Source organism: Suncus etruscus, chromosome 6 (assembly GCF_024139225.1).
Source record: "Suncus etruscus isolate mSunEtr1 chromosome 6, mSunEtr1.pri.cur, whole genome shotgun sequence".
In the NCBI taxonomy this organism is placed as follows: Eukaryota; Metazoa; Chordata; class Mammalia; order Eulipotyphla; family Soricidae; genus Suncus; species Suncus etruscus.
Genome location: NC_064853.1, coordinates 24,941,712 through 24,969,696, shown reverse-complemented (window position 1 = coordinate 24,969,696; position 27,985 = coordinate 24,941,712). Strand labels below are relative to the sequence as shown.

The following is a 27,985-nucleotide window of genomic DNA, read 5'->3' as shown; positions in this document are numbered from 1 at the left end:
GAGAGAAAGCAATAGCTCAGTAATTTGCTTTCTTTGGGGTGTAAATTAGAACCTGCATGAAATAAGTGAGTCCTAGTAGGTTGATATCTAGGAAATCCAGTGGATTCAACATTTTGGAGTTGAGAAAGCTACTCCGAGTCACATCCTAGAAAGTGTCTGGCCAGCAGTGAAGAATCTTGAGGACTGTGTTGCAGATTACGAGTTGCAGTGTGTTACCTCTCCAGCTTTGCAGTGTGTTGCCACTGACTTTAATTGTTGCATTAGTCTTGCTGCTTATTTCTCTCATCAAATTAGTGTATATATAAACTTATTATAAATACTTATTATTACATATACACTTTTTTTTTTTTTTAGAAACGGCAAGTCCCAAAACCCTTTATTAGAAAGATGAACCAACAGGGAGACCAGCTTATCGGTAGAATTTCTGGTAGCGAGCACGGGCTCCAGGTCCTCCAAACTTTTTGGACTCGCAGCGCCTGGGATCAGCTACCAGCAGGGTCCGGTCATATTGAATGAGAATGTCTTTGATCTCCTTCTTGGAGGCCTCATCCACATATTTCTGGTAATAGGCCACCAAGGCTTTGGAGATGGACTGGCGGATGGCATAGATCTGAGCCACATGACCACCCCCTTTCACCCGGACGCGGATGTCCACACCAGCAAATCGCTCCTTGCCCAGCAGCAGAACAGGCTCCAGGAGCTTGTACTGCAGTGTGCGCGGCTCGATCATTTCCAGGGGCTGCCCGTTCACCTTGATGAGGCCATTGCCCCGCTTGCAGTGCGCCACGGCCGTGGCCGTCTTCTTGCGTCCGAAGACCTGCACGGACTGCAGCGGCCCTTTAGACGGCATGGCAGCGACAAGAGACAAGACGTCCACACCGCGCGGCGCCGCCACCGGAAAAGGCTACATATATACTTTTATTATACGCTGTTATGCTAATGAAAATGCTAATAGCAAACGATAAGATATCAAAGATTTTATGTACGCTTGATAAAAAGGGGGCTGTGCTATGTAATGGTTAAATTGAACTTTCCTGCTCCCATGGACTCCTTTAAATTGAGAAATATGCTATCTTGATGTATTGTTATAGGGATAGGAAAGCTAGAAACATAAGCAGGTAGCTAAGCACAGGTAACCATGGAACTTCCCAGAGGTGGGAGCTCTGAGTAGCCTGTTCTGGTAACCAGGCAGAGATGAATAGGTCATAAATCATAAAACTAACCAGAACAGAACAGAAGGTCCCAAACTAACCTGTTACTTAGATGGGAAGAGGAGTGGGGCCTCAGAAACAATTGGTAAATTAATAAATCTCTCTTCAGGACCTAAAACAGAACTCTTTGCTGAGACAAAGATTCCCAGCAACAAGCCACTCAAGTTCTTTGTTGCACCTTTTCTGCCTAAATGTATTAAAGTGTATTATCATGATGCCATCAGTTGAGAAACTTCATTCTTTTTCTCATCTCCTCTTTGTTCCACAATTTATGTTGCCAGAAAAACTCCATTAAAATGCTCTTCACCCCTATTCTGGGCCACAATTTCAAATGATTGTCTAGTTGCAGTCCATCTTAACATTTAAGATTCTTGTTTTCTCACTTAAAGATGTTTTCAGTGTGGTTGGTTAACAGATACAATACAATAAACTTTCAGAGATAATTTTGTCCTCTTCATGGTAAATCTCTTTGCCCCCGTCAGTTGTGAAAATACAAGTTTTGTCATATTAATAGTAGATGAAGAACACTAACAAATTTAATTTATTTACTCATCTAAAATATTTCATTAGAGAACCACAGCCTCTCTGCCCATCTACCAATGCCATAGATTCACCTAACTCTCGAAAGAGAGGCAAACAAAGCCATAAAAACTCATGGGTATACCATTCTCGAAGCTGATCATACTAGGGCCCCTCAGGAGAGGGCTGTGGCAAATCCCCCACCTTGTTGAAGCCTCAGCAGCTGCATACACACCAACAACTGCCCCAATGTTAATGGCCCAGCTTCATCACTTTTCCACTAATCCCTATAAAGACACATAACCGCCAAAAACTTCAGGTATGCCGGTTTGGTGATTGACATCTCTGGGGATTCTTTGGAGCCAGGGCAGGCCATCTACTCATGTGCCTCTACTTCCAGAAGTTCTGGCAGCCATGTTCAGGATCTTCAGATGCTGCCATTTGAGCTTATTGGTCCAGCTTCATTGATCCTCGAAGTACTAGGCCTCATATAATATAATATCTTATCTTTATATATATCATATGATATATATATATATATATATATCTTTATCATATGATACCTTACCTTTATACATTTGGGGGGAGGTTGGGTCACACCTGGCTGTGCTCAGGGGTTACTCCTGGCTCTGTGCTCAGAAATCATTCCTGGCAGGCTTGGGGAACCATATCGGATGCTGGGATTTAAACCAGCGTCTGTCCTGGGTTGGCCACTGTGCTATCGCTCCAGTCCCAACACATCTTTATACTTTTAATACTGACATCCCAGTAAGAACACACCAAATTAGATGTAAAATTATTATAGAAGACACATAAGCTCAGCAAACAAAATCAACAACAGAATGCTCAACTAGCAATAAACAGATTAGTAATTCTTCAGACAATGACATAGTGGCCCCCTTTCGAGATATGACAATTTTCACAGATTTTCTTTTAGTGAATTTTTTTGATAATTCCATTACCATTTAGTTATAACAAGCAAAATAAAGTAAATTAGTCATAACTTCCAAGTTGCAGGTTTGGGGTAGGGTGGCAAACTAGAAACAATGGTGGAGGAAATGTTACAGTGTGGTGGAATTGGTGTTGAAACACTGAATGCCAGAAATAACTGTATTATGAGCAACTCTGTAAACCATGATTTTAAAATAAAGATATTTATTTTTTAAAGGAGGTATAGAAGACCTCAAATAAGGAAGCAAAGAAAACAAATGAAAAAAATTCGTAGAGGACAGAGAGATAGTATAATGATTTGGGTGCTTGCCAACCCCCAAACCAATCTATATCTATCTATATACATATATATGTATATACATATATAGTTCATAAAAATCTAACTTTGTAGAGCTATTGTAAGAAGGAACAGAGTGCACAAAATCCCTCGCCAGTTAAGAAGCATTGCAGGAATGTCAATTCTGTTCTTTACCATGCTTTTCTGGCCTACAGTAATTCTCTCAGAATGTGGGTTTTCTATGATGCTACATTCTCTGCACTTTCCCTGCACTGGAGGGAATGATTTGCTTAGTTAACTAAATTCCAACTGACTTTGATTACTTCAGGGCAGAAACTGAAGAAATCATAACTGGCAGAAATGTGAACTTGTTTGACAAATGTCCCAGGATGTGTCAGGGCATAAAACAAGACAGACACTTACTCTCCTGTGGCATCAAACCTTGGGCCATTAAAGCAAAAAGGACAGACAACCAGCCACCCACCCACTCCTCCTTTCCCAAAACTACCCTCCCATCCTGGAGCTTTCAACTCATACCTATTTTTCCTATCTGCTCCCGGTTATAGCATTGAAATTCCATTGTTTCTGGAATCTTCAGTCCCTGCCAGACTGTGAAGGATGGTTGTGAGACCTGTAGTTAGGGCCTGTGTCCAGGGCATCCAGACCCTGCCAATGTGCCAATGGCTGAGCAGCCAGGCCAATTCTGCTTTGACCTATGAGTCCTGTAAAGTTTATTTCATTTTCTTGAACCTCACTTTATTTATAAGGTTAGTCATTTTTATTTTCTGAATTTACAGTGAGGTTCATATTATTATTAAATTAAATGACAGCAGAGTGTTGAACATCTTCCAATCAGGTAGTTTGTGTCTTGGTTCCCCTAGGTACAAACCAGGACTCCGAAAAGCATTGAAACTGAGATTTTTGGACAGCAGAGGGCACTGTTACCACTCTTCCTACCCACCTGTCTGCATGGCCCTCACTGCTCACCCCCATCCTCATACCAAAGCAATAAAGCTTTAGTTTAACTCTGGCCAAAGATGGCAAACTCTAAACTTGCACTTAGTTTGAACTTATCTAAATGTGTCCCACATGCCTGCAGTAATGTTCCAATGTCTCTGGACCATTTTAAATCTTGTCCATTTAATTTATAATCCTTCTTACTAGGGGAGATTTATGGTGCACTGGGGGCATGGTGGGAGTCAAATGTTTACTCTTAGAATTATTTAACCTCAATCAACTCATTATTCTGATGAATTGTGTACTTTTATTTTTTCATTTTCCTTGACCATATTAGAAACAATGACAGACATTCAACAGAGATTTATTTGTGATGCTTGGACAGATTTGGAATTACAAAATTCCTTAAACTGTCTCTTAAAAATAAATATTTCTGATTTATCTGAAAGTTCAAGAGAGGAAAGCAACAATACCAAACTCATTAAACTAAGTGTATCTAACTATGTATAAAAAAAAAAACTATTGGAAGAAGTAATAATCTCCAAAGCTTAGATGAAAACAGTTCAGGACAAATCTTTATGCTTTTTTTGTTGTTGTTGTTGAAAAATGCAAAGCATCATTAGTGTTCATAGAGGTAGTAACTTTTTACCTGGGTTAGGCTCTGGGAAGATAAGATAGATTGAATAATATTTTTAACTAAATGTCCAGAGTTCTTAATATTAAGTGTCCAAAGAACTTTTATTTATCAAGTAGCATGCAAGTAATTTTTTTTAATTTATAGGGAGTTCCCCCAAGTCAGTGTTCAAAGGATCTGCAGGTCTAAAGGTGCTTGGGATTCTCAGGGTCATGCCTGGTGGCAGCATATAAGCAATGGGTCTTCCATTGGGTTGTGGGTGAAGTATCTTTCACAGCAGTGGAATAACCTCAAGAGAGAATGCACCTCTCTTTCTTTTCTAACTTATATGGTACCCCTGTGTTTGCTCCAGCGAAGACTATAATGGTGATGGGGGCTCACACAGTTGTGGGGCTTACATGTATGCTCACAGGGGTAAGGGGATTACATGGAAGGGCTCTTTTTAGTTTCACTGCTATGGCATATTTTTGCTGCAGAGTGAGCACACTTTGGCTATGTTGGCAACATGCCCAGTGGAGGGCTGCAGATGGAGCAGTCAGTTGTGTGTGGCTGGGAATTCCAAAGAGAACAACTGATGCCGTTGTATCCAGCACATGTGGGTTGGTGCCAGGGATCGAACTTTTATCCTTGAGTTTGCAAGGCAGGCACTTGATGACGGAAAATCAGATTCTTATGCAAATAATACCAATCTATCAGAAGATTTAAAATTCAAACCAAGAGTTGTATCAGACTCTTCCAGCTGATATATCTAGTGGTCAGACGAACAGCTCTAAATTCAAAACATAAGACAGTGCTTTGCTTCCAGCAGAAAACCTCTTAATGACCAGAAGCAGATTGAAGTAAGTGAGGTAATCTAGCCCACATGAAAGAGGGCATATGCAGGTGGTTGATGATGATATGACAGCTGGAATTTAAGCTGCTGTTGAAAACCTGGTCTTTGGAAATGGAGGGAAGCTTGAGCAAACTCTTGTTCTGAGCAATTCACTAGAATGTAATGAGATGGTTGGAGTACAGTAGGCAGAGCATTTGCTTGAAAATGGCCAAGTTCCATCCCTGGCATCCCATATGGTCTCCTAAGCAAAGCACTGCCAGGAGTAATTCCTGAGTGCAGAGTCAGGAGTAACCCCTGAGTATTATTGGGTGTGGCCTAAACCCCTCAAAATAAAATTATCTGGCGACCATATTAAGAAAATACAATAGGGATCAAGGAGATAGCTACAAAGTGTGGAGTGCATTTTTCAGATGCAAACTTTGCATGGCTCCAGGCACTGCTCGGCATAGCCTGGTAGTGCCTCTGCATTGCTAGGCCCTAGCTGCACTATGGCCCTAACACTTACACTTGTGCTGGGGGCTGATTTGTGCTAATGCCTAGGCTCTGTTGGTGAAACCCCTATAAAATAAAGTAGTATAAAAATTACAAAAACAGGCTGGGGCTATATCTCAAAGGGCCAGAGCACAGGCTTTGCATGGGGGATGTCCTAGATTTGATCCTTAGTATCTAGTGGTCCCTTAAGCACTGAAGTGAGAGACCTCAGAGCCTATGAGCTGGGAGCAGCCCCTGAGCACTGTCACTGGCCAAGTCCAACTCCCTCCCCTGCCAAAAAAAGAAAGGAAGGAAGGAAGAAAAGAAAAAGAAAGGAAGGAAGGAAGAAAAAGAGAGAAAGAAAGAAAAAGAAAGAGAAAGAAAGAAAGAAAGAAAGAAAGAAAGAAAGAAAGAAAGAAAGAAAGAAAGAAAGAAAGAAAGAAAGAAAGAAAGAAAGAAAGAGAGAGAGAGAGAGAGAGAGAAAGAAAGAAAGAAAGAAAGAAAGAAAGAAAGAAAGAAAGAAAGAAAGAAAGAAAGAAAGAAAAAAGAAAAGAAAGAAGACATTATTTAACTCAATAGGTCAAAATACTACTTCAATATATAATCTATAGAAGCTTAATGAGGTATTTCACATTTCCTTTCATGCTACGTCTTCACTCTCTGATGTGTGCTTTGCATTTTCAGCACTTCTTTGCTTGGATGGACAAGGGACAGCTGTCGTATGGGCCACATGGTTTTACTTGTGCTTGGAGGGCATGATGCTACCCAGAAAGGTTTCCTAGCTGAATCAAATCTGGCTGGAGGTGACCTTGGGCAAGTTAGAAATATGATTTGTTTCTTCTTCATTCCCATTTTCCCTGCCACTTATTTCTCCTTAACACTCTGTAATCCATACTAGCCATATGCGAGATGCCAGACTCTGGGCTGGACATTCTAAACTTTATCTTACTAATCATGCAAGAAACAAAGATCTTATTTTCTATAGTAGTTCATGAAACTAAGAATGGTCAAAAAAAGTGTGACATTTAAAAGTCCATGCCAACTCGGAGGCTCGTCACATGTTTATGCCACTTCCCATATGCCCTAGGTAAGAAACTGTTGCTTACACAGGGATTGATATGGAGATTATTATGCTGAGTGAAATTAGTCGAATAGAATAGAATAATTTCACTCATTTGTGGGATATAAGAAAAATAAAAGACAATATGGAAATAATATCCAGAGACAATAGAGATGAGAGTCAGGAGGATCAGTCCATGGTAGGAAGCTTACCACAAAGAGCTGTGAGTGCAGTTAAGAGTAGAGAAGGGTCCACTGTTACACCCCACTCAGGAAGGGCACACATCAGAAGTGTTGCACTCCTGAAAAAGAATTATTTGCCAAAAAGGCCCGCTTAGAGCAGTCAAATCAGTTGACCCTTCGCGTGAATTGTTTGGCTATAATTCTAAACGTGGCTGTAACTATCTCTCTCTTTATTTTTGACCATTATTAGAAATCAGGCCTCAATATTTCTTTCTAACAAAGAAGCACAGTATCAAATCCCGCCGAAAGTCTCCCACTGACCAGTTCTCTGTGTTCTCTGCTACTTTGGCGCCAAGATCATGTTTTTTCCCAAAACTTAGCTCATGAGTAAAGCAATTTTCAGTTTTCCCCAAAACTCTAAAACATTTCTCTCTCTTCCCACTTCCCTGAAAATTACCTGGTTTCTCCTGCTTACCCAAAACAAAGCTAACTCACAACAGAAACTGCTTTTCACCTTCAGTATAGGTTCTTTAATATGCAGATTTTAGCCATGGCCTTTCATTCTGTTTCCCTGACCATCTCCCACTTTCTTTGATCTCCAAAATTACACCCCTCATTTCAGAGCTTACCCCTTAAAAGTTACCCAGCTCAAAAAATAAATTTGTCTTTGTCTTTCTAGATGCAAGTCCCCATGCATTGTGTGTGGTAATTCATTTCTACAATATTGTTCCATCTTTCGCCATTTCGTGTTCCCACTCTCTCCCCGTGAAGGTTTCCCGGACTCCACGAAGAAGCTGCTTAGAGGCGCTGGCGTCTGCAGCAGTCCACTATGACAATCATAGTTGGAACTAATCCCTCTGGACAAGAACTGGGTGCTGAAAGGGGATAAAGTGACATGCATGGAACACTTTCATTAATAATATTGCAAACCACACTCTCAAAAAAGGAGAGACAGGGAGGAAAAGAGAGAGAGAAAGAGAGAGTATGCTTGTCCAAGATACAGATGGGGAACAGGGGATGGGAGAGAAATTGGGGACATTGGTGGTGGGGAAGGTGCACTGGTAGAGGGTGGTGTACATTCTATGCCTGAAACCCAACTATGAAACAATTCTATAACCACGGTACTTAAATAAAACAATAATAATAATAAAACTGTTCTAAGATACTCCAGTTTTATCACTGATCAAATAGGCAAAGTAAAGTGCCTCCCTTACAGATGTCATTCTGGGCTTTCAAATAGATCATTAGTGCACTAAGCACTAATGAAATAGTAACGTGATTAAATGTGATAAATGTACTTTGCAGCACATTTTACAAATAATTTTATTTTTGCTTTTTGGGCCAGACCCAGTGACACTCAGGGTTACTCCTGGCTACGTGCTCAAAAATTGCTCCAGGCTTGGGGGGCCATATGGGACGCCAGGGGATCAAACCGAACCGTGGTCCATCTGACCCACATTTTACAAATAACTTTACAACTGAGATACAGAGAAATTAAGGGACATAGCTAGGTACACCTTAAGTAGCCATGACCAAGTTCTCCCTCGTTTGTCAATCTTTACCCTGGTATACCCCCCTTTTTGTATTTGGAATGTGGGGTGTGTGTGTGTGTATGTGTGAATGAACATACTTGGTTGCAGTACTGCAGTACACTAGAAATGGGACATTTTTGTGGTGGTGCAGGCATCAAAAGCAGCAGTGCCACCAGAACCCTCATGCTTGGCATGTGGACCAGTGCCAGGGATGGAAGCAGAAACCCATGACTTCAGGGCAGGCACTCAACCCCTGAGCTGTCTGTCCCCCAGAACCCTGGAGCCGCCTTTCTTGCCATCTGGTTAAAGTCACAATATGAACTGGATATGTATCAACTCTGACATAAAATGAAAAGTTCTTTTGAAAGACAAATTCCTGATATCTGCTTGTTATTATCATAGAAGCAGAATCGGGGGTTGGGAGTGTATTCTGCTTTTGTTTTTGATCAATAGAAATATACTGTTCTAAGACGCTAGTCAGGAACATATTTAGGAAAAGGAAGATTAAATTCAATTTTCTTTGCTCTTTGTTCTACTTGACTCTGATTTTACTAGGGATTAGTTTATAGATTGGCATTAAACTCATGCATGTTAACCAATTTTGCATTTTATGAAAGGATAGTAATATTAAAGGATATCTGTCCCTCCTTATTACAATATTTTTATAGGGACAGTGACTCTTATTTTTTTTATTTTTAATTATGAGAACAAAGATGCAAAGAAAGAGGACAAGGTAAAGTTGCAGTGGAAGGACAATCGCCCATGACATAATTCTCAGAAGAAGTCCCTTTGCTGATATCTTAACTTTGAACTTTCAACCAAAGAACATTAAGATAAATAAAACAGAATCCATGTACAATTACTTTGTCCCTCAAGCCCCCAGATTGTAACACATTATAATATTTCTTAACAGCACACAAGGCAATCTAAAGCCATAAAACTTACGTAACTCCTTAAACATTAGAGGCATAGTATTTTTTACATTTCCATGTACATGCATATTAGCTTAAGTTAACCTCAAATTTTAAGTGGTTTTTTTTTTTTAAGGATTAGAGTCAAAGGAGCACAGTAAAAATGGTGTTAGAGTGGCAATTATTGTTTGCATAGGCCCACCAAAATATGAGGGGCATGGAAAGGAATAACCTTGGCCTAAATACAAAGAGACCCTACCCCTGAAGTTTCCTGGCATAAGACCAACTCTAGGCTCCAGGCAAGCTAGATCATCCAATCCAAGACATTGTCTGTAGTGCTAACACACTTTTATTTTTTACACAGTCTCTGTTGTTGGTATCATGTTTCTGTATTAAAGATCCTGGAATCTGCATATCCTACATTGAAGTCAGGATGTGGAGTGTCCTCTCGTTTCACCTCACAATTAAAGGGCAATGCAGGGAGCCCTGTCCTGTAAGCAGGTCGTTGTTGTTAAGTTTTCTCAGTGTTAAGGGAAGTCTCTTTTGAGCAGGTCGATGTCTGAGCAGTGGTAGGGTCTTCCGTGGTAGAGGATTGCTTCCAGGTGATGTTATAGACAAACCTGGATGTTTCGTGGATGGCTTCCCTTGTTCAGGGGTGAATGGGAAATGCCCTTTCTTCTGAGGCCTGTGCCAGGTCGTTATGACTCTTATTTTTAAAGGAAAAAATTTTTTTTGTTTTTTTTGGGCCACACCCATTTGATGCTCAGGGGTTACTCCTGGCTAAGCACTCAGAAATCGGCAAAAGCTGGCTCCCTGTGTGTGACACCAGGCGGGGAAAATCCGCGAAAGTACACCGGCCCAGTGGGGCTCAGCTGTGAAAGACTGTGAGTGTGACCTGTCTATGTCTGTCTACTGTCCTCTTGCGTGAAACTCTTGCGAGTGGGGCAAAAAGAGGCTCAGAGGAGCACGGCCGCTCCGCTTCGCTACGCGGCCGTGCACTCTTTCTAAGGAAAGAACTCCATTGCAACAAGAAGGAAAAATCACACTAAGAACAGCGCTATATCACAGAAGCAAACATTTCTCTCTGGACTGTCTTCTCTGTTGCATGCTCGGGCCTAAGATTTGACCCAGTGTGAGGCTTCATCCACGGAGGACTCCCCTCCCTTAGAGGCAAGTCAGCCCATCCAGAAAGGGAGGAGCCAGAGGAGTGTGCTGCCTACATCATATAGACAATGAATACCACTACAACACGTAGAAAAACCCACAATACAAGTGTGACAATGGGGAAACAACGCAGGCCAGCATCAGACATAGAGAATGAAGATGACAATTCTGAGGACCAGATAATGACTGAACAACTAATCAACCTCTCAGATAAGGACTTTAGACTAGCAATATGGAAGGTGCTCAACAGACTCCAAGAAACCATGGATCGAGTTGAACAGAACACTAATAAGAACCAAGAAAATATGAAGGCAGAAATGACAAAACTCCAAACTGAAATAACATGTCAACTAACAGGCCTGAAAAAGTCAGTAAACGAAGTGAATGACAAAATGGATAAGCTCTGGGACAGGGTATCAGAAGCTGAGAATAGACTTGGTGCTGTGGAAGATGAGATACATAACAATTCCATACAGCAGGAGAGATTGGACAAAAAACTTAAAGCAAATGAGCAGACAATGGAAAAATTAGTCAAAGAATGGGAACAGACGAAAATAGAAGTCTATGATAAGATCAACAGAAACAACTTAAGAATCATTGGAGTCCCAGAGACCCAGGAAGAAAATTTCCAGGAAGAATCAATGGTCAAGAACATCATTAAAGAGAAACTTCCAGAGCTAAAGAATATATGTGATCAAATCCTGCATGCCCGAAGAGTACCAACCAAAAGAGACCCCAGAAAAACCACCCCAAGACACATCCTAGTCACAATGACAAATCCCACAGATAGAGACAGAATTCTGAAAACAGCAAGATCAAAAGGGGAAATCATGTTCAAGCAAGCTTCCCTGAGATTTACAGCAGACCTGTCACCAGAAACACTCAATGCCAGAAAGCAGTGGTGGGATATTGTGACAAGACTGAATGAAATGAATGCTTCACCCAGAATACTATACCCAGCAAAACTCACTTTCTGGTTTGATGGAAGAATACATGGTTTCACAGACAAAAAACAGCTCAGAAACTTCACAGACACAAAACCAGTCTTAAGAGAAAAACTGAAAGACCTAATCTAAGACAAGACTACCCAAAAGACACACCAAATTTTGAAATAAAGATGGCGTTAAATCCCAGGACAATTCTTTCTCTCAACGTCAATGGACTAAATGCACCAGTTAAGAGACACAGAGTGGCTAAATGGATCAAAAAACTCAATCCAACCTTCTGCTGCCTACAAGAAACGCACCTGAATAGTCAGAACAAACATAGACTCAAAATAAAAGGCTGGAGAAAAGTTATCCAAGCAAACAACACCCATAAAAAAGCTGGAGTGGCCATACTAATATCAGATAATGCAAACTTTATACTCAGGAAGGTTGTAAGGGACAAAGACGGACATTTTATATTAATCAAGGGGTACGTAGAGCAGGAAGAATTCACTCTCCTAAACATATATGCACCGAATGAGGGGCCAGCAAAATATTTAATACAACTGTTGACAAATCTGAAAAATAATATCAACAACAACACAATAATTGTGGGGGACCTTAACATGGCTTTGTCAACACTGGACAGGTCAACCAGACTGAAACCCAACAAGACTATACTAGACCTGAGGAGAGAAATGGAAGAAAGAGGCCTAGTGGATATATATAGGACACTCCATCCCCAGAAACCTGGATACACATTCTTCTCCAATGTACATGGGACATTCTCCAGGATAGACTACATGCTGGCACATAAAACATACCTCCATAAGATCAAGAGGATAGAAATTTTGCAGACTACCTTCGCTGACCACAAGGCTCTGAAATTATTTGTGAACTCCAAAGGGACTCAGAAGAAACACTTTAACACCTGGAAGTTAAACAGCCTCATGCTCAATAACCAGTGGGTCCGAGATGAAATCAAGGAGGAAATAAAAAGGTTCCTGGAAACAAATGACAATAAAGACACAAACTCTCAGAACCTATGGGACACAGCAAAAGCAGTACTGAGAGGAAAATTTATAGCTTTGCAAGCACACATCAGGAAGGAAGAAGGAGCTTACCTGAGTAGCTTAATGACACAGCTAATAGAACTAGAAAATGCTCAACAAAAGGACCCAAGAATAGGAAGACAGAAGGAAATAACAAAGCTGAGAGCAGAAATCAACGAAGTGGAAACTCAAAAAACAATCCGAAAGATCAACGAAAGCAGAAGTTGGTTCTTTGAAAAAATAAACAAGATTGATAAACCACTGGCAAACCTAACAAAGAAAGAGAGAGAGAGAAACTTGATAACTCGTATCAGGAATGAAAAAGGAGAGATCACTACTGATATGACAGAGATTCAAAGGGTAATCAGAAACTACTTTGAAAAACTCTACGCCACTAAAAATGAGAACCTGGAAGAAATGGATAAATTCTTGGACTCTTATAATCTTCCACGGTTGAAGGAAGAGGATGTAGCATATCTAAACACCCCCATCACCATTGATGAAATTAAAACAGTAATCAAATGTCCGCCGAAAAACAAAAGCCCAGGTCCAGATGGATTCACTAATGAATTCTATCAAACTTTCCAAGAGGAACTACTACCAATACTGGCAAGACTCTTTCATGAAATTGAACAAACAGAAACACTTCCAAATAGCTTTTATGAAGCCAACATCACCTTGATACCTAAACCAGACAGAGACGCTACCAAAAAAGAAAATTACAGACCAATATCACTGATGAATGCAGATGCAAAGATCCTCAACAAAATCCTGGCAAATAGGATTCAATGCCTCGTTAAGAAGATCATCCACTACGATCAAGTAGGTTTCATCCCAGGAATGCAAGGCTGGTTTAACATCCGTAAATCTATCAACATAATACACAACATCAATAACAAGAAAAATAAAAACCACATGATCATATCAATAGATGCAGAGAAAGCATTTGATAAGGTCCAACACCCATTCTTGATCAAAACTCTCAGCAAGATGGGAATGGAGGGAACCTTTCTCAATATAGTGAAGGCCATCTACCACAAGCCAGTGGCAAATATTATCCTCAATGGAGAAAAACTGAAAGCCTTCCCTCTAAATTCTGGCACAAGACAAGGCTGTCCTCTCTCACCACTCCTATTCAACATAGCACTGGAAGTACTTGCTATAGCGATTAGGCAAGAAAAGGATATCAAGGGAATCCAGATAGGAAAGGAAGAAGTCAAGCTCTCACTGTTTGCAGATGACATGATACTCTACTTAGAAAACCCTAAAGACTCTATCAAAAAGCTTCTAGAAACAATAGACTCATATAGCAAGGTGGCAGGCTACAAAATTAACACACAAAAATCAATGGCCTTTCTATATACCAATAGTAATAAGGATGAAATGGACATTAAGAAAACAACCCCATTCACAATAGTACCACACAAACTCAAATATCTTGGAATCAACTTGACTAAATATGTGAAGGACCTATACAAAGAAAACTATAAAACTCTGCTCCAAGAAATAAGAGAGGACACACGGAAATGGAAACACATACCCTGCTCATGGATTGGCAGGATTAACATCATCAAAATGTCAATACTCCCCAAGGCATTATACAGATTTAATGCCATCCCTCTAAAGATACCCATGACATTCTTCAAAGAAGTGGATCAGACACTTTTGAAATTCATTTGGAACAATAAACACCCTCGAATAGCTAAAGCAATCATTGGGAAAAAGAATATGGGAGGAATTACTTTTCCCAACTTTAAACTGTACTACAAAGCAACAGTTATCAAAACAGCATGGTATTGGAATAAGGATAGGTCCTCAGATCAGTGGAATAGGCTTGAATACTCAGAAAATGTTCCCCAGAGATACAACCATCTAATTTTTGATAAAGGAGCAGGAAATCCTAAATGGAGCAGGGAAAGCCTCTTCAACAAGTGGTGTTGGCACAATTGGATAGCCACTTGCAAAAAATTAAACTTAGACCCCCAGCTAACATCATGTACAAAGGTAAAATCCAAATGGATTAAAGACCTCGATATCAGCCCCAAAACCATAAGATATATAGAACAGCACATAGGCAAAACACTCCAGGACATTACAGGCATCTTCAAGGAGGAAACTGCACTCTCCAAGCAAGTGAAAGCAGAGATTAACAGATGGGAATATATTAAGCTGAGAAGCTTCTGCACCTCAAAGGAAATAGTGCCCAGGATACAAGAGCCACCCACTGAGTGGGAGAAACTATTCACCCAATACCCATCAGATAAGGGGCTAATCTCCAAAATATACAAGGCACTGACAGAACTTTACAAGAAAAAAACATCTAACCCCATCAAAAAATGGGGAGAAGAAATGAACAGACACTTTGACAAAGAAGAAATACGCATGGCCAAAAGACACATGAAAAAATGTTCCACATCACTAATCATCAGGGAGATGCAAATCAAAACAACGATGAGATACCACCTCACACCCCAGAGAATGGCACACATCACAAAGAATGAGAATAAACAGTGTTGGCGGGGATGTGGAGAGAAAGGAACTCTTATCCACTGCTGGTGGGAATGCTGTCTAGTTCAACCTTTATGGAAAGCGATATGGAGATTCCTCCAAAAACTGGAAATCGAGCTCCCATATGATCCAGCTATACCACTCCTAGGAATATACCCTAGGAACACAAAAATACAATACAAAAACCCCTTCCTTACACCTATATTCATTGCAGCTCTATTTACCATAGCAAGACTCTGGAAACAACCAAGATGCCCTTCAACAGACGAATGGCTAAAGAAACTGTGGTACATATACACAATGGAATATTATGCAGCTGTCAGGAGAGATGAAGTCATGAAATTTTCCTATACATGGATGTACATGGAATCTATTATGCTGAGTGAAATAAGTCAGAGAGAGAGAGAAAAACGCAGAATGGTCTCACTCATCTATGGGTTTTAAGAAAAATGAAAGACACCCTTGTAATAATAATTTTCAGACACAAAAGAGAAAAGAGCTGGAAGTTCCAGCTCACCTCAGGAAGCTCACCACAAAGAGTGATGAGTTTAGTTAGAGAAATAACTACATTTTGAACTGTCCTAATATTGAGAATGTATGAGGGAAATGTAGAGCCTGTTTAGGGTACAGGCGGGGGTTGGGTGGGGAGGAGGGAGATTTGGGACTTGGGTGATGGGAATGTTGCACTGGTGATGGGTGGTGTTCCTTTTATGACTGAAACCCAAACACAATCATGTATGTAATCAAGGTGTTTAAATAAAAAAAAAAAAAAGATAATGGCTACCAAAAAATTAACTAATAAAAGAGTTGAATCACAAAAAAAAAAAAAAAAGAAATAAAAAGGAGATATTATCTAAGATATACTAGTGTATATACATATGGTACTGACAGAACTTAACAAAAAATAACATCTAACCCCCATCAAAAAATGCGGAGAAGAAATGAACAGTTATTTCTCTAAGAAGAATTACTCATGGCCAAAAGGCACATGAAAAAATGTTCTACATCAGTAATTATCAGAAAGATGCAAATAAAAACAATAATGAGATATCAAAAAAAAAAAAAAAAAAAAGCACTCAGAAATCGCCCCTGGCTTGCGGGGACCATATGGGACACCGGGGATCGAACCGTGGCCCTTCCTTGCTTGGGAGGCAGACACCTTACCTCTAGCACCACTTCTCCGGCCCCATTTTAAAGGAAAATTTTATATGAAATTTGATAGCACTATCAAAGTACTTGATCAGTTATAAGTACTATGAAAGTTTCTATCTCCCCCACCATTCCCCCATGAAATTGCAAGTGAAAACAGAACAAAAAACAGTGCTTTGCCCCCATTAGCCCCCAGCTGAGCATGTCCTCTCCAACTGCTGGTGCTGCTTCTTTGCTACACAGTGCCCATTGCTCCAGCCATTTCCGGCACAGCTGTTCAGTGCATTATTTGGGGGGTTGAGGGTGGGACACACCTGGCTGTTCTCAGGGCTTACTCCTAGCTCTGTACTCAAATATCACTACTGGCCACCTCGGGGGAACCATCTGGGGTGCTGGGAATCAAATCAGGTCTGCTGTGTGTAGGCCAAGTACCCTGCCTGCTGTACTATTTATCATATAGATAGCATCATATAGTATCATATAGACAGTCCAACCTTTGCCCAGTGCATTTTGTCTGTTAATATCCCATTTTTTGCCTTTGTCCCTCAACCCTCCACCCTGTTACCTTGTGGCTAAGCTTTTTAAGCTAGTCCAGGAAAACTCAGATGAATCAATTAGCGGGTCCATTAGCAGGCCCCATGTGGACAGCAGGACAGGTGGGCACAGTGCTCCTGCTGGGCTAGGATTGCCTCAGGGTGTGTCTGGCTCCCACCCCACCCTCCTCGTAAAGAAAAACCTCCTGAGTTCTATTTTAATCTGGCCACTAAACTTGTCAATATCATGGCTCATGTTTCATCTTCTGAAAAGAAATCCAAGGGCAGGGACTGGATGTCTGGGGGTGTGGGACCTAGTTTTGCCTGACTTTGCCATGTGATTTTTCTCAGTCTTATGGAACTAAAGCCCATAATCCTGGCTAAGGATGCCTGCATGATCACGCTGCTGTTTGTCCTCTGTATCTCACCCCTTACTGTACCCTGTCCGTGTAGTACCATGGCCACACTCCAATAGGCTGCTCCTGCTCCTGGCTACCTCTCTCCCATCCTGCAGGCCTCATCTGAGGATTGAGGACAATTTGCCCAAGGAGCCCAGAAGCTCCTGTTTTCATTTGGCAGTATTTGTTGAATGCCACCTAGAATGTATCCCAAAAAACAAAGATCCTGTTTTTTCCTTTATTTCCAATGTGCTCCATTCATAGTGATGAGTATCTGCTGTGTGTAAGGAGAAGCAGGAACTAATCAGGAAACCTATGGAGTTTCCCCAGTTGCTACCTCATCTCCTCTACCATTTGCCCAGCTATAATAGAAGATATAATAAGACTAATTTTTCTGATTTTTACCAAAATTTTCTTGGATGGGAGAGCACTTTGTTTGCTTAGAAGGAACAAACATTGAGTTAGCAGGCTTGTGGTGGAGCCTGGGAGAAGGATTTGTGTTTCTGAGCCTAGGCTCTGCTCTCTAGCATGCAACATGGAGTCTGTTATGAGCTCTTAAGGCCTCAGTTGCTTCGCAGAAATAGTCATCAGTGAAAATGACAGACATAACCTTCCAGGGTTGCCATGAGGTCTTGGAAGCTAGTTTGGACCAAGGACACACACACACACACACACACACACACACACACACACACACACTTAGGTAGTAACACACACATACTGTAGTAAAGCTATAATCACTGCTATCACTAAGTCTTTAGAGATGGGGGTGTGAGTCAGTAAACCAAAGCAGATCCCCCAACTCTACCCATCAGGCTTGTATATTTACACACTTTGGGGTTTCCATTTTACTGAAAGCATGTCTGGAGACTGGGTTAGACTGCTAAGTGTAGGAACTGACATAGGCAACAGGAAGAGGCAAGATTTATTTTCACATTCAACAAATATTTACTGCAGGTCTATTTTGTGTAAAACAGAAAGGAAAATAAGATGGCTACAGCTCTTACAGAACCCCCAAAAATCAGGATGGGAGAGAGAAGCTGGAAGGATACACAGGGGTGGGGTGTGGAGTGGCATACAGCAAAACTGGTTCCTGAGAGAACAGAACTGCTAAGGTAGGATTTTAAAGCATCTGCTCTCGGATATCTATGCACTCCCCTCCACTTCTTCCTCCTCCAAAAAATCTTCAATAAACTTCTCATTGCTCACCAGAGAGTGCCTTGAAGACAGGGAAGCAAGCAGATATCTGGGTTATAGCTGATAGGGGACAGAGGCTATAGGCTAAGATCCCCCTCCTCACTCTCGTGTGCTACCAGTAATGGCACATTACAGGGCATGCAATATGTAATGATTATAAATGGCACTCCGGTGCACTGCGTAATGCAAGGTTTTAAAAGCATGAAAATGAACCGAGTAGTACCAACTGCAATCCTGCTAACTGAAGAGAAAAGATATGATTTAATGTAAGGAAGTGGACTTAGGGAGAAGGGGGGCATAGCTGATTTGGGGACCAGTTAAGATCACCAACCAGCCTCCTTTGTGGTTAGTCAAACTGATGATCCCTCAAGAATAAAACTTGCTAGTTTATAAACTTCAGTGTATATACTTTTGCTAGACGCCAACCTTCTTTCTGAAGTTTAGGTGTGGCAAAGGAAGGGGGGTTCATTGTGTGTATTTGATGTTCCCATTTTGGCTCTCTTTTAAAATAGCAATTAAAGGAAATGTGTGTGTGTGTGTGTGTGTGTGTGTGTGTGTGTGTGTATAAAGCAGCAGCCTGAGAAGTAATCAGTCATCAAGCTAAATAAAACAAAACTATCAATTTGCCTGAATTTTCAAGAGTGAAGTAAATAAAGCTCTGACAGAATTTACCTACAAAAATTGAGACTAGGGAGGGAAGAGAGAAATAAACAGTTTTTTCCCTTTAGATTTATTTACTGTATAAACCCTGGGGTTTCCTGCATCTTACAATATGACTGCTGATTAAAAAGATATATAGTTGTATATTAATGTTCTCAAAGCACGATAAAAATTTCCATTACCTTGTGTACATTTTATCCTTAAAGTGACAAAGTAAATATGTAAGCATTTTGTACTTAACAAGACAAAAGGATGTCAATTTAAATAGCTTTGAATAATAGAATTTTCCTTTAAACATTAAGAGGAAAATGGGTGGCCAAGCAGAAAATAGATGAGAGTTGTTTTTTCTTTTAGGCCTTATCATCTGAGGGCTCCTGATGTTAAAAATTTAAATTCGATGACCTTACACTTTGCAGTATCATAAAATGTGCAGCTTATGTCCCAGATCTTTTGACAGCAGAACTGAAACTATGATTTTTAGTGCTTTAGCATCATTTTAAATGTTAAATAACTTCAGTGGAAAAAAATTAGACATTTGGGATTGGGTGCAGTCAGAACTTGTCCGTTCTTTTATTTGTTTGTTTATTTTTTGGTCCACACTCAGTGACGCTCAGAGGTTACTTCTGGCTATGCACTCAGAAATCGCTCCTGGCTTGGAGGACCATATGGGATGGGGGCGTGGGGGGGATAGAACCGAAGTCCGTCCTAGGCTAGCGGGCAGCTGCCTTACCACTCCGCATCACTGAGCCAGCCCCTTGCCTGTTCTTTTATCTTTGAAACTACATATATCTACTTATTTTGATGTAATATAAGGATTCTATGTAATTTCTTTGTTCACTAATTTTATTCATTTAAATTGATCATTTTATGATATAAAAGGTTAACAATCCAGTATGTTTTACGTGTACAAGCTCCCCCAAACATCATCAATCACCTAGTTAACCACCGTCACTTTCCAACTGATCTCCTACTCTTCCTCCCATCACTTGTGTCCTGGAGCCATCTTTTGTTACTTTTTATTTAGAAAACTTTTGTTTTTTTGTGTGTGGGAGCATACCCAATTGTACTCAGGGCCTACTCGGTTCTGCACTCATGGGTCATTCCTGGCGGACTCTAGGAGTAAACGGAGTGCGGGAGATAAAACCTACATCAGCTCCTTGCAATTTTTGGGTCACACTTGGTGACGCTCAGGGGTTACTCCTGGCTATGCGCTCAGAAATCGCTCCTGGCTTGGGGAACCATTATGGGACGCCAGGATCAAACCTCAGTCCATCCTAGGCTAGGGCGCACAAGGCAGACATTCCTTATACCTTGAGCCACCACTTCGGCCCACCTCCATCTTCTTTTAAGTAAAAAAAAAAAAAATTCTTTTGTTTGATTTTTGGGCCACACCTAGTGATGCTTAGGGTTTACTCTTGGCTATGCACTTAGAAATCGCTCCTGCGGGGCGGGCGGTGGCGCTAAAGGTAAGGTGCGCCTGCCTTGCCTGCGCTAGCCTTGGACGGACCCCGGTTCGATCCCCCGGTTTCCCATATGGTCCCCCAAGCCAGGAGCAACTTCTGAGCGCATAGCCAGGAGTAACCCCTGAGCGTTACCAGGTGTGGCCCAAAAACAAAAACAAAAAAAAAAAAAAAAAAGAAATCGCTTCTGGCTTGGGGGACCACATGGGACACGGAGGGATCAAACAGCGGTCCATCCTAGGTTAGCGCTTGAAAGGCAAATGCCCTATGGATGGCTTGGGCCACAGCTCTGGCCCCTTAAGTCAAAATTTGAGGTGCAGTGATTCAATAATTTTTTTAAAAAAATTGAAATGGTGAAAATCAGAGAAGAACCTACATCTCTTTAAATGAATGTAGTTAATTAACAGTGAAATCCCGAGGGGCTAGAGAGATAGGGTGTTATCTTGGGTATACTACCATAAAGTCCTTTGTGCCCGCCAGGAATGATTCCTCAGTTCAGAGCCAGGAGTAACCTCTGAACACCACCGGGTGTGGATCCCAAACCAACCAACCAAACAACAAAAACTGAAATTCCTAAAATGTCTAAAAGCATACACAGTGCCAGAGAGCTAGTATAGGGTTTAGTTAGGCACTTGGTTTGCACATTGTTGACCTCAGGTTCCATTCTCAGTGCTGCATATGGTCCTCTGAGCCCCACCAGCAGTGAGTGATCCCTGAGCATGGAGCCAGCACTAAGCCCTGAGAACTGCTAGTTGTGGCCTCCCAAACAAAATAAAGCAAACAAAACAAAATTTACCCCAAAAATCATATACTTTGACTGCATAGTAAGATGAGAAGCATAGTATTTTAAAGTAGAAAGAAGCTTTACAAACCTCTTTTCAGCATTCTAGTCTCTCATTATCCTCAGACCAACAACCATTTCCTAGTCTCAGACTGCTGGTGAAAGCCACAATCTGAGGCTCAGGAAAATGAGAGTGGACATCAAGCTTAGTTGCTGCTATTGCTGGCAGAGAGATTTTACTCCAAATGGCTCTCCTAAATATCTGCCTTTTAGTCAGGTATTAACCATAAACTACCCCCTTGAAATAGTACTGATACTCTTGTTATAATCTTTAAATTTAGGTATTATGGCCCAATTTTCTTTTTCTTTTCTTTTCTTTTTCTTTTTTTTTGGGGGGGGGGGTTAGACCTAAACAAATGATCTCAGAGTATCACAAATGTCCTATTAAACAAGCAAAATAAATTTTCACAGTAGACTCAAAGAATTGAAATGTGTGCCAGGTTTCCCGGTGTTCTAAGGTTTGTGTGCTTTATAAGAAACACAAGAATTCTGACAACACGAGGCAACGATTCTAGCTCATGATCAAGTATCCGACTTCCCTTGAAAGCATTTTAGGTTGCTTTGTTCAGGAAGACATTAACAACAGCAAAAATCCATCTTCCAGGGATGCTTTACCAGCAAGCTTCTTAAGAAATGGAAACTGCCATGGGCCACGCCTCCCCTCCCCACCTCCTCAAGCAACGGTCAAACTGCACTGAATTCTCTTAGAACATTCTGGAACCATCATTGTGCATGGCTTCTTCTCTGCAGGAAGAGAGATGGAATTCAGCAGCAGCATATTTCGGGAATGATATTCCTGGTTTGCCTCTTAGCATGCTTTTCTGCTGGGGTGGCTTTGCCTCAAATTATGCTTCAGAGATCCCCAACTCTCGAGTTTTAAATCTGCAGACCGTTGATAGCCGCCATTTTTTTTATTTAAAAAGTTTCAAAATACCTGTCTGTACATGGTGAGGCAAAAATAAAATAAAAACGGATCTCGTGGATTGTAAGTTACAAAAATACCTCTGTCTGGATGGCGGGAACAGGAAGTTGAGGAAAAATCAATGCTCAAGACCAGTTGAGCCCAGTATCCTATATGCAATGGCACCCCACAAAGGACTCCATCAACCCCTATGTTTGCATTTCCTTAAAGGGGGTACAGAAACCCCGACTTTTGCAGGCCTCCAGAGGGGAAAAATTTGCAAGGGTGGGGTGGGGTGGGGGGAAGCTTGGCCTGCCTGATCACTATCAGGGGACTTAGTGAGAGTCAATTTGTTAAAGTGTATCCAATGTCCCCTGCACCGGGGACTTCTGGGACCCTACTCCTGTCTGCTGCACTTGTTCTGCAGCTTCCAGAAGAGACGGTTGTGACTTGTGCTCTGCACCCCAGATCCCCGCCAAGCTGGCTGACAAGATACTACGCACCCCTAAGTGCTCCCGGTGCCGGAACCATGGGTTCCTGGTGCCGGTCAAGGGCCATGTGGGCATGTGTCGCTGGAAGCGTTGCACCTGCGAGAAGTGCTCCCTGATCACCGAGCGCCAGAAGATCATGGCTGCGCAGAAGCAGCTCAAGAAGGAGGCCGAGGAGGAGGAAGGGGAGCAGCAGCAGCAGAAGCAGCAGCAGGCTACAGCAGCCCTGGGCCGCCCGGAGCCCCAGTTGGCCCTAGAGGCGCCTGCCCCAGGCCCGAGCTTCCGTGTGCCCGTGCAGCCACTAAGGCCTTTGCCACTGCTGCCACCACCTCTGCCTCTTCTGCCACCTCCACTGGCTTCTGCTGCTGCAGACATGGAGCGAGGTGCCGAGGGCCGTGTGGCCACCTACAACCAAGAGCAGCGTCTGCACAGCCCCAGCCCAGGCCCGAGCGCCTTCCAGTCCATTCGGGGCTGCCGTGGCCTAGCTGGGCCAAGCAAGCTAGAGGCCCCACCTGCAGGCCCATCGCCTGGGCTCCTCCCCAGGGAAGAGGCCCTGGGCCTTGGAGGAGGCCCAAGCCACCCTGTGCCTTTCAATGGCCTGCTGCAGCCCCGGCCCAGCCCACCGTTCCAGGACTATGGTAAGATTCTCCCCCTCCTGGGTCCCCTTAAAGTCTTGCTCTGCTGTAGTCCTGTTTGCTTCTTCCTCCTAAAGTTCCATGCTGCCCAGGAAAACCAGGGCTTCTGCAGGGAAGGGCCCTGGGGTTGGGGTGGAGGGAAAATGCTTTCCAAAGGGTAACCTTGGGTAAGGAAACTGTTCTCTATGTAGGGATGGGTTTGGTTGACTTAGTTTCCCCTTTTGCATGAGATAAAGGAACAAATAAGTGACTCTCCATGGTTTTTAAGGTGTAGGCCGCAGTTGGGGCCTTTCTGTAGTTAAAAAACAAAGATGGCTTTCGCGCCACTTTTTTGCAGGGCTGCGCTTGGGCCTTGTGTCTGGCTCGACTGCTCATGCGCAGCCAGGTCCAGATTGCTTCCAAGGGCGGGAATGTCGTCACACTGTTGGCTTTTGTACACGCCCCCTTCTTTCCTGCCTTCTTCTGGAGGCTCCGCCCCCTCTGCCCTGCCCCTGCGCAGTGCTTCTGCGCACAAGTTTTAATCGTGCTAGAGCGGCCATTTTGCTCTCTGCTTGGAACCAATTGGATCATTGGAAGTGTGGTTGCCCCATTTTTTTGTTTGTTTGTTTGTTTCATGCTGCCATGTCCTTGATTAGGTCAAGTATCCTTATGTCTGGCAGCTCTCCTGAAGGTATAATTTCAGGGTAACCGTATAGATATGAGGCCTTGAAAAAATAAAGTGGGCCTGGGAGAGAGGACATGGGTTAGGGGCTGCCGAATTTACATTCTTCCCCCTCCCTGTTGTCCACCGTGGCCGTGGTGGTCCCTGACATCACAGAACCCAGTCGACAATGGCTTGCTTGGTAAGAATCTGCTAGGCTGCTTGAGCAGAGCTGGACATCTCACCACTCCAAAATAGAGATTCTTTTTTTGGGAGGAGTGTGTATGCACATCTTTTTGTTTTCCTATGGCACTAGGCTAACTTAACAGGTTCCTGGATGCTCTCTGAAAACTTCCAGTCTTTCCAGGCATTCTGGCTAAATAAGGACTCTAGGGAACTGAGGGAAGCTAAACCTGAACCGCAGTTCTGGGACATTGGGGAAATAAGGGAGGGAATACTTGGGGAAATAATTTGTTTGTTTCATCTTATTGACCAGGCACTGAGGGCTCCTCTTTTGCAAGAAACCAGGGCTGAGTGTGGGGTCAGGGCAATCTTATTCTTTACCTTCAAGAATTGTGTCCTTCAGGAAGAACTGAAGGAAGAGCCAGAGTGGGTGTCAAGGACCTGGGGAGGGAAAGTGGGTTGAGGGAGGATGATGACCAAGGGAAGGATCTTAGGAGACTTTGCAAGAGAAAGCTGCCACTGCTAGGGCCTCGAAGTACTGATGGGAGGAGGCCAGGAATGGAACAGAACCAGCCTTTTTGGAAAGGGTTGAGAAGCTGGGAGGGTCAAGTGTAATGGATGTCGGGGCTCTTTGTAAATGGATCTGAGAGTTCTGCTATGATTGGTGGTCATGTAACTCTCCCACTCCCCCATGTGTTTCTGACTTTTGTAGGCCTTCCACTGAGCATCAACCCTCAAAGTGCAGTGGCATCGGAGTATCTGGAAAGAGATCCTGCCAAGCTGTATGCCAACTTGCGCCCTTTCCGCCCATACCAGCTGGGCTACCAGGATGCTTCCCCTAGCTCCGGGATTCCCCTGCACCAGGACTTCCGACATGTGTCCTGCAACCAGTACTGTGAAGGAGGCCTGGTAAATCCCACCCACCCCATTCCTTCCCGGGGCCCTTCATTGGCTAGTCCTCAATCCTGGGAAGTTTGTGTGCCGTGTTGCCCTATCCCCCTAGGAAGCTAATTGGTTTGCCCACTGTGTGCTATGTGCCAGGCCCCAGGTGCTGGGAGGAAGGAGGCAGCATTGACCCTGTATGGTGTGAGCCTCACTCATTGCCTACAGGGGTTGTGGTGCCCATGTGCCTTTCGGAGCTGTGGCCCAAGATGCTCTGGGAGCAGAGGCCAAAGTGATAGTACAGTGGGTAAAGTGCTTGCCTTTCAGGCAGCCGACTTGACTTCAATCCCCAGAACCCTGTATAGTCTCCCACGCAAGCCTTTCGGGGTGATCCCTGAGTGCAGAACCTAGAGTAAGCCTTGATGTGTCCCCCCTACTCCCACCCAAAAGGAGTATGGATCCATCTCAGGAACTAGCTGCCCGTGCTCACAATGTCCTTGATGCCAGACAGGTTCTTCACTTTGCTGAAACCCCAATGGGGAATTGGTACTTCTTGGAGTTGGACATTATAGACCAGTGCCAGGAACAGATGTGGGTGCCAGACCCTTGGAGATGGGTCGCTTGAGCCTTCAGGGGGATGTCGGGATTTGAAACGAAGAAGTGAGATAGTAGCAGACCTGTGCCCCATGAAAGCTGAGGGAAGGAGGCAGGAAGTGCTCCATTTTTATGAGGACTGGGCAGCTCTTCTACAAAGTCACAGTCTTAATGGCGAGGTGCAAAAATCAAACTGGCCTTGTGTGGGATCTGAGTCAGCCTTGCTTCCCAGCTTCTTGCAAACCCCATAATGAAAATCCACCTCTCTTTTGGAAGCCCCTGGTTGGGACTTTCCTGATTGCTCCCCTGAGTTTGGGCCTGGGGGGGGGGGGGTCGGGGCTCAGGGAGTGGATTGAAGTTTTCCCAAACTGAAATCTGTGGCACTGGCAGCTGCACGGCAGGCTGGGGCAAAATGAAAACAGAGAGGGACTGGACCAAGTGCTGTTTAACACCCACCTACCGTCTGCCCCAGCTGCCACCTGGAGCCATTGTCCTGGGGTGTGCTCCGATTGACAGGCCTGCCAGACGGCCGTGGCATCAAGAAGCATCTTCTTGGGCCTGATCTGCAAGAGTCAGAGCAGCTTGGAGGGGGAATGCTAACTGTCCCCACCCTGCCCCACTCTTGTCTGGTCAGTGGGTCAGGCAGTGTCCACGGTGCAGTTTCGCTCCCCAAAGCAGATTTTGTGCTTTCAGCCTTGTCTGGTCTGGCATCGTGGGGACAGGGAGCAGCATAGATGCCTGCACACTCAGAAAAGCCCAGTCTGGGGCTGTGGCTGAGGCTGTCTGTCTGGCTTCTGTCTCTGACTGGGTGTTATTGGAGTTTGGAGCCACGCCACTCCCCCCAACTGAAGAGGACCAGGCAGGCCAGTCCAACTAACCAACCTGAGCTCTTTTTCCCCACCATGTGCCAAGCAGATGCCTGAGCTCATCGGGGACTTTCCGCCGAGGAGCTACTCACCGCCGCCGCCATCCCCACTGTCCCCGCTGTCCCCGCCGTCCCCAATACTGCCATCCAGCTTCCTTTCCAAACTGCAACTCCTGCCACCGCTGCCTCCATCACCACCTTCTACCTTCTCAGTGACCGTCCTATCTAATGCCGATAGAGAGCCCACTGGTACGTGACCAGTGGGAAACCAGGGGGACAACTTGGAGGAAGGGTTATGGAGAGAGAAAGGAAATGGGAACCAAAATCCTGATGACTGGGATCACCCGAGATTTTCACGCTCAGCTCTTCAGGAGAGATGCTAGGTCCTTAGGCCAGGGAGCTGAGAGACCCCGGAGAGGGATGGGAGCAGAATTTCATTTTCAGCCTGGCTCAGGTGTCCTTATTCCCTCACTTTTGAAGGGTTGCTGAGCAGAGGTGTCAGGCCTCTCCTGCATCCAGGTCCTAGAGAAGCTTCACATTATCTGGGCAGCTGGAACTGCCCTGGGGAAGTGGGGGTCAAAGGGTGCCACTGGGGCTTTGGGTGGTTTGGGCACTCCCCTAGGCTTCCTTCGGCTTTCTCATCAGGAGAATAGGACCCTCTCACTGTAACTGAACAAGTCACCTGAAACCCAGATGGGAAATGCATATGGGTTTCCTTATGCACCTTTCATAGTTCCAGGAGTTTTGTTCCCTTTGCTCCTCCCCAAAACATAAGCACCCCAGCTCTGCCTGTGGCCTCTATGTGAGCAAAGGCAAGTAAATTTGGTCCTGGGTGCTGCTAGAACGACTCCTGCCAGAATGACCTCACTGTGGCCCTGCTCAGGGGTACCTTTGAGGGCTCAGCAGCTGGGAATGCTGCCACACAAATGAGGTTCATTCTCACCGGGGTCTTCTTGTCCCTGTTCAGCCTGTAGGCCATTGTCTTGAGGGGAGAGGCTGGGCTCAGATCCACAGAGCAGGCTGCTACAGGAGAGCAGGGCTGGAGCTTGATCTGAGTCCGAGGCATAAACTCTACTCTCCCAACACCTGGGAACTGAGAGGCAAATTAAAGGGAATGATGGAGAATCCCTTCTAGAAAAGTTTGCACTAGCAGACTGTGCAACTTTCCCTCTTTTCCTCTGCTTCTGTGGTGCTGGGGATTGAACCCAGGGCCTCCCAATGCAAGGTGCTGTGTGGCTGAGCCCCATCCCCGGCTACGTTTCCCTCTTTCTAAATAAGACCTGCTTTGTTCTTCGCAGATGACCAGGAGGAGAATGAGGCAGTGCCGACCATGGATCCCAGCCAGCCTGCCACCCCGGAGAAGTTCGACTAG

At 43.7% G+C, this 27,985-nt stretch overlaps 2 protein-coding genes across 2 annotated transcripts; one reads left to right on the top strand and one right to left on the bottom strand.

Moving 5' to 3' along the window:
* Positions 1-338: 338 nt before the first annotated feature.
* LOC126011337 (40S ribosomal protein S16-like) lies at positions 339-898 on the bottom strand. The gene has a single exon (XM_049775105.1). It carries the CDS (start codon positions 848-850, stop codon positions 410-412), a length of 441 nt encoding a protein of 146 aa, XP_049631062.1. The 5' UTR covers positions 851-898; the 3' UTR covers positions 339-409.
* A 240-nt stretch (positions 899-1,138) lies between these two features.
* DMRTB1 (DMRT like family B with proline rich C-terminal 1) lies at positions 1,139-27,985 on the top strand. Its single transcript, XM_049775474.1, has 5 exons — positions 1,139-1,154; positions 22,754-23,452; positions 24,985-25,181; positions 26,664-26,862; positions 27,912-27,985. The coding sequence occupies exons 1-5, from the start codon at positions 1,139-1,141 to the stop codon at positions 27,983-27,985; spliced, it is 1,185 nt and encodes a 394-aa protein (XP_049631431.1).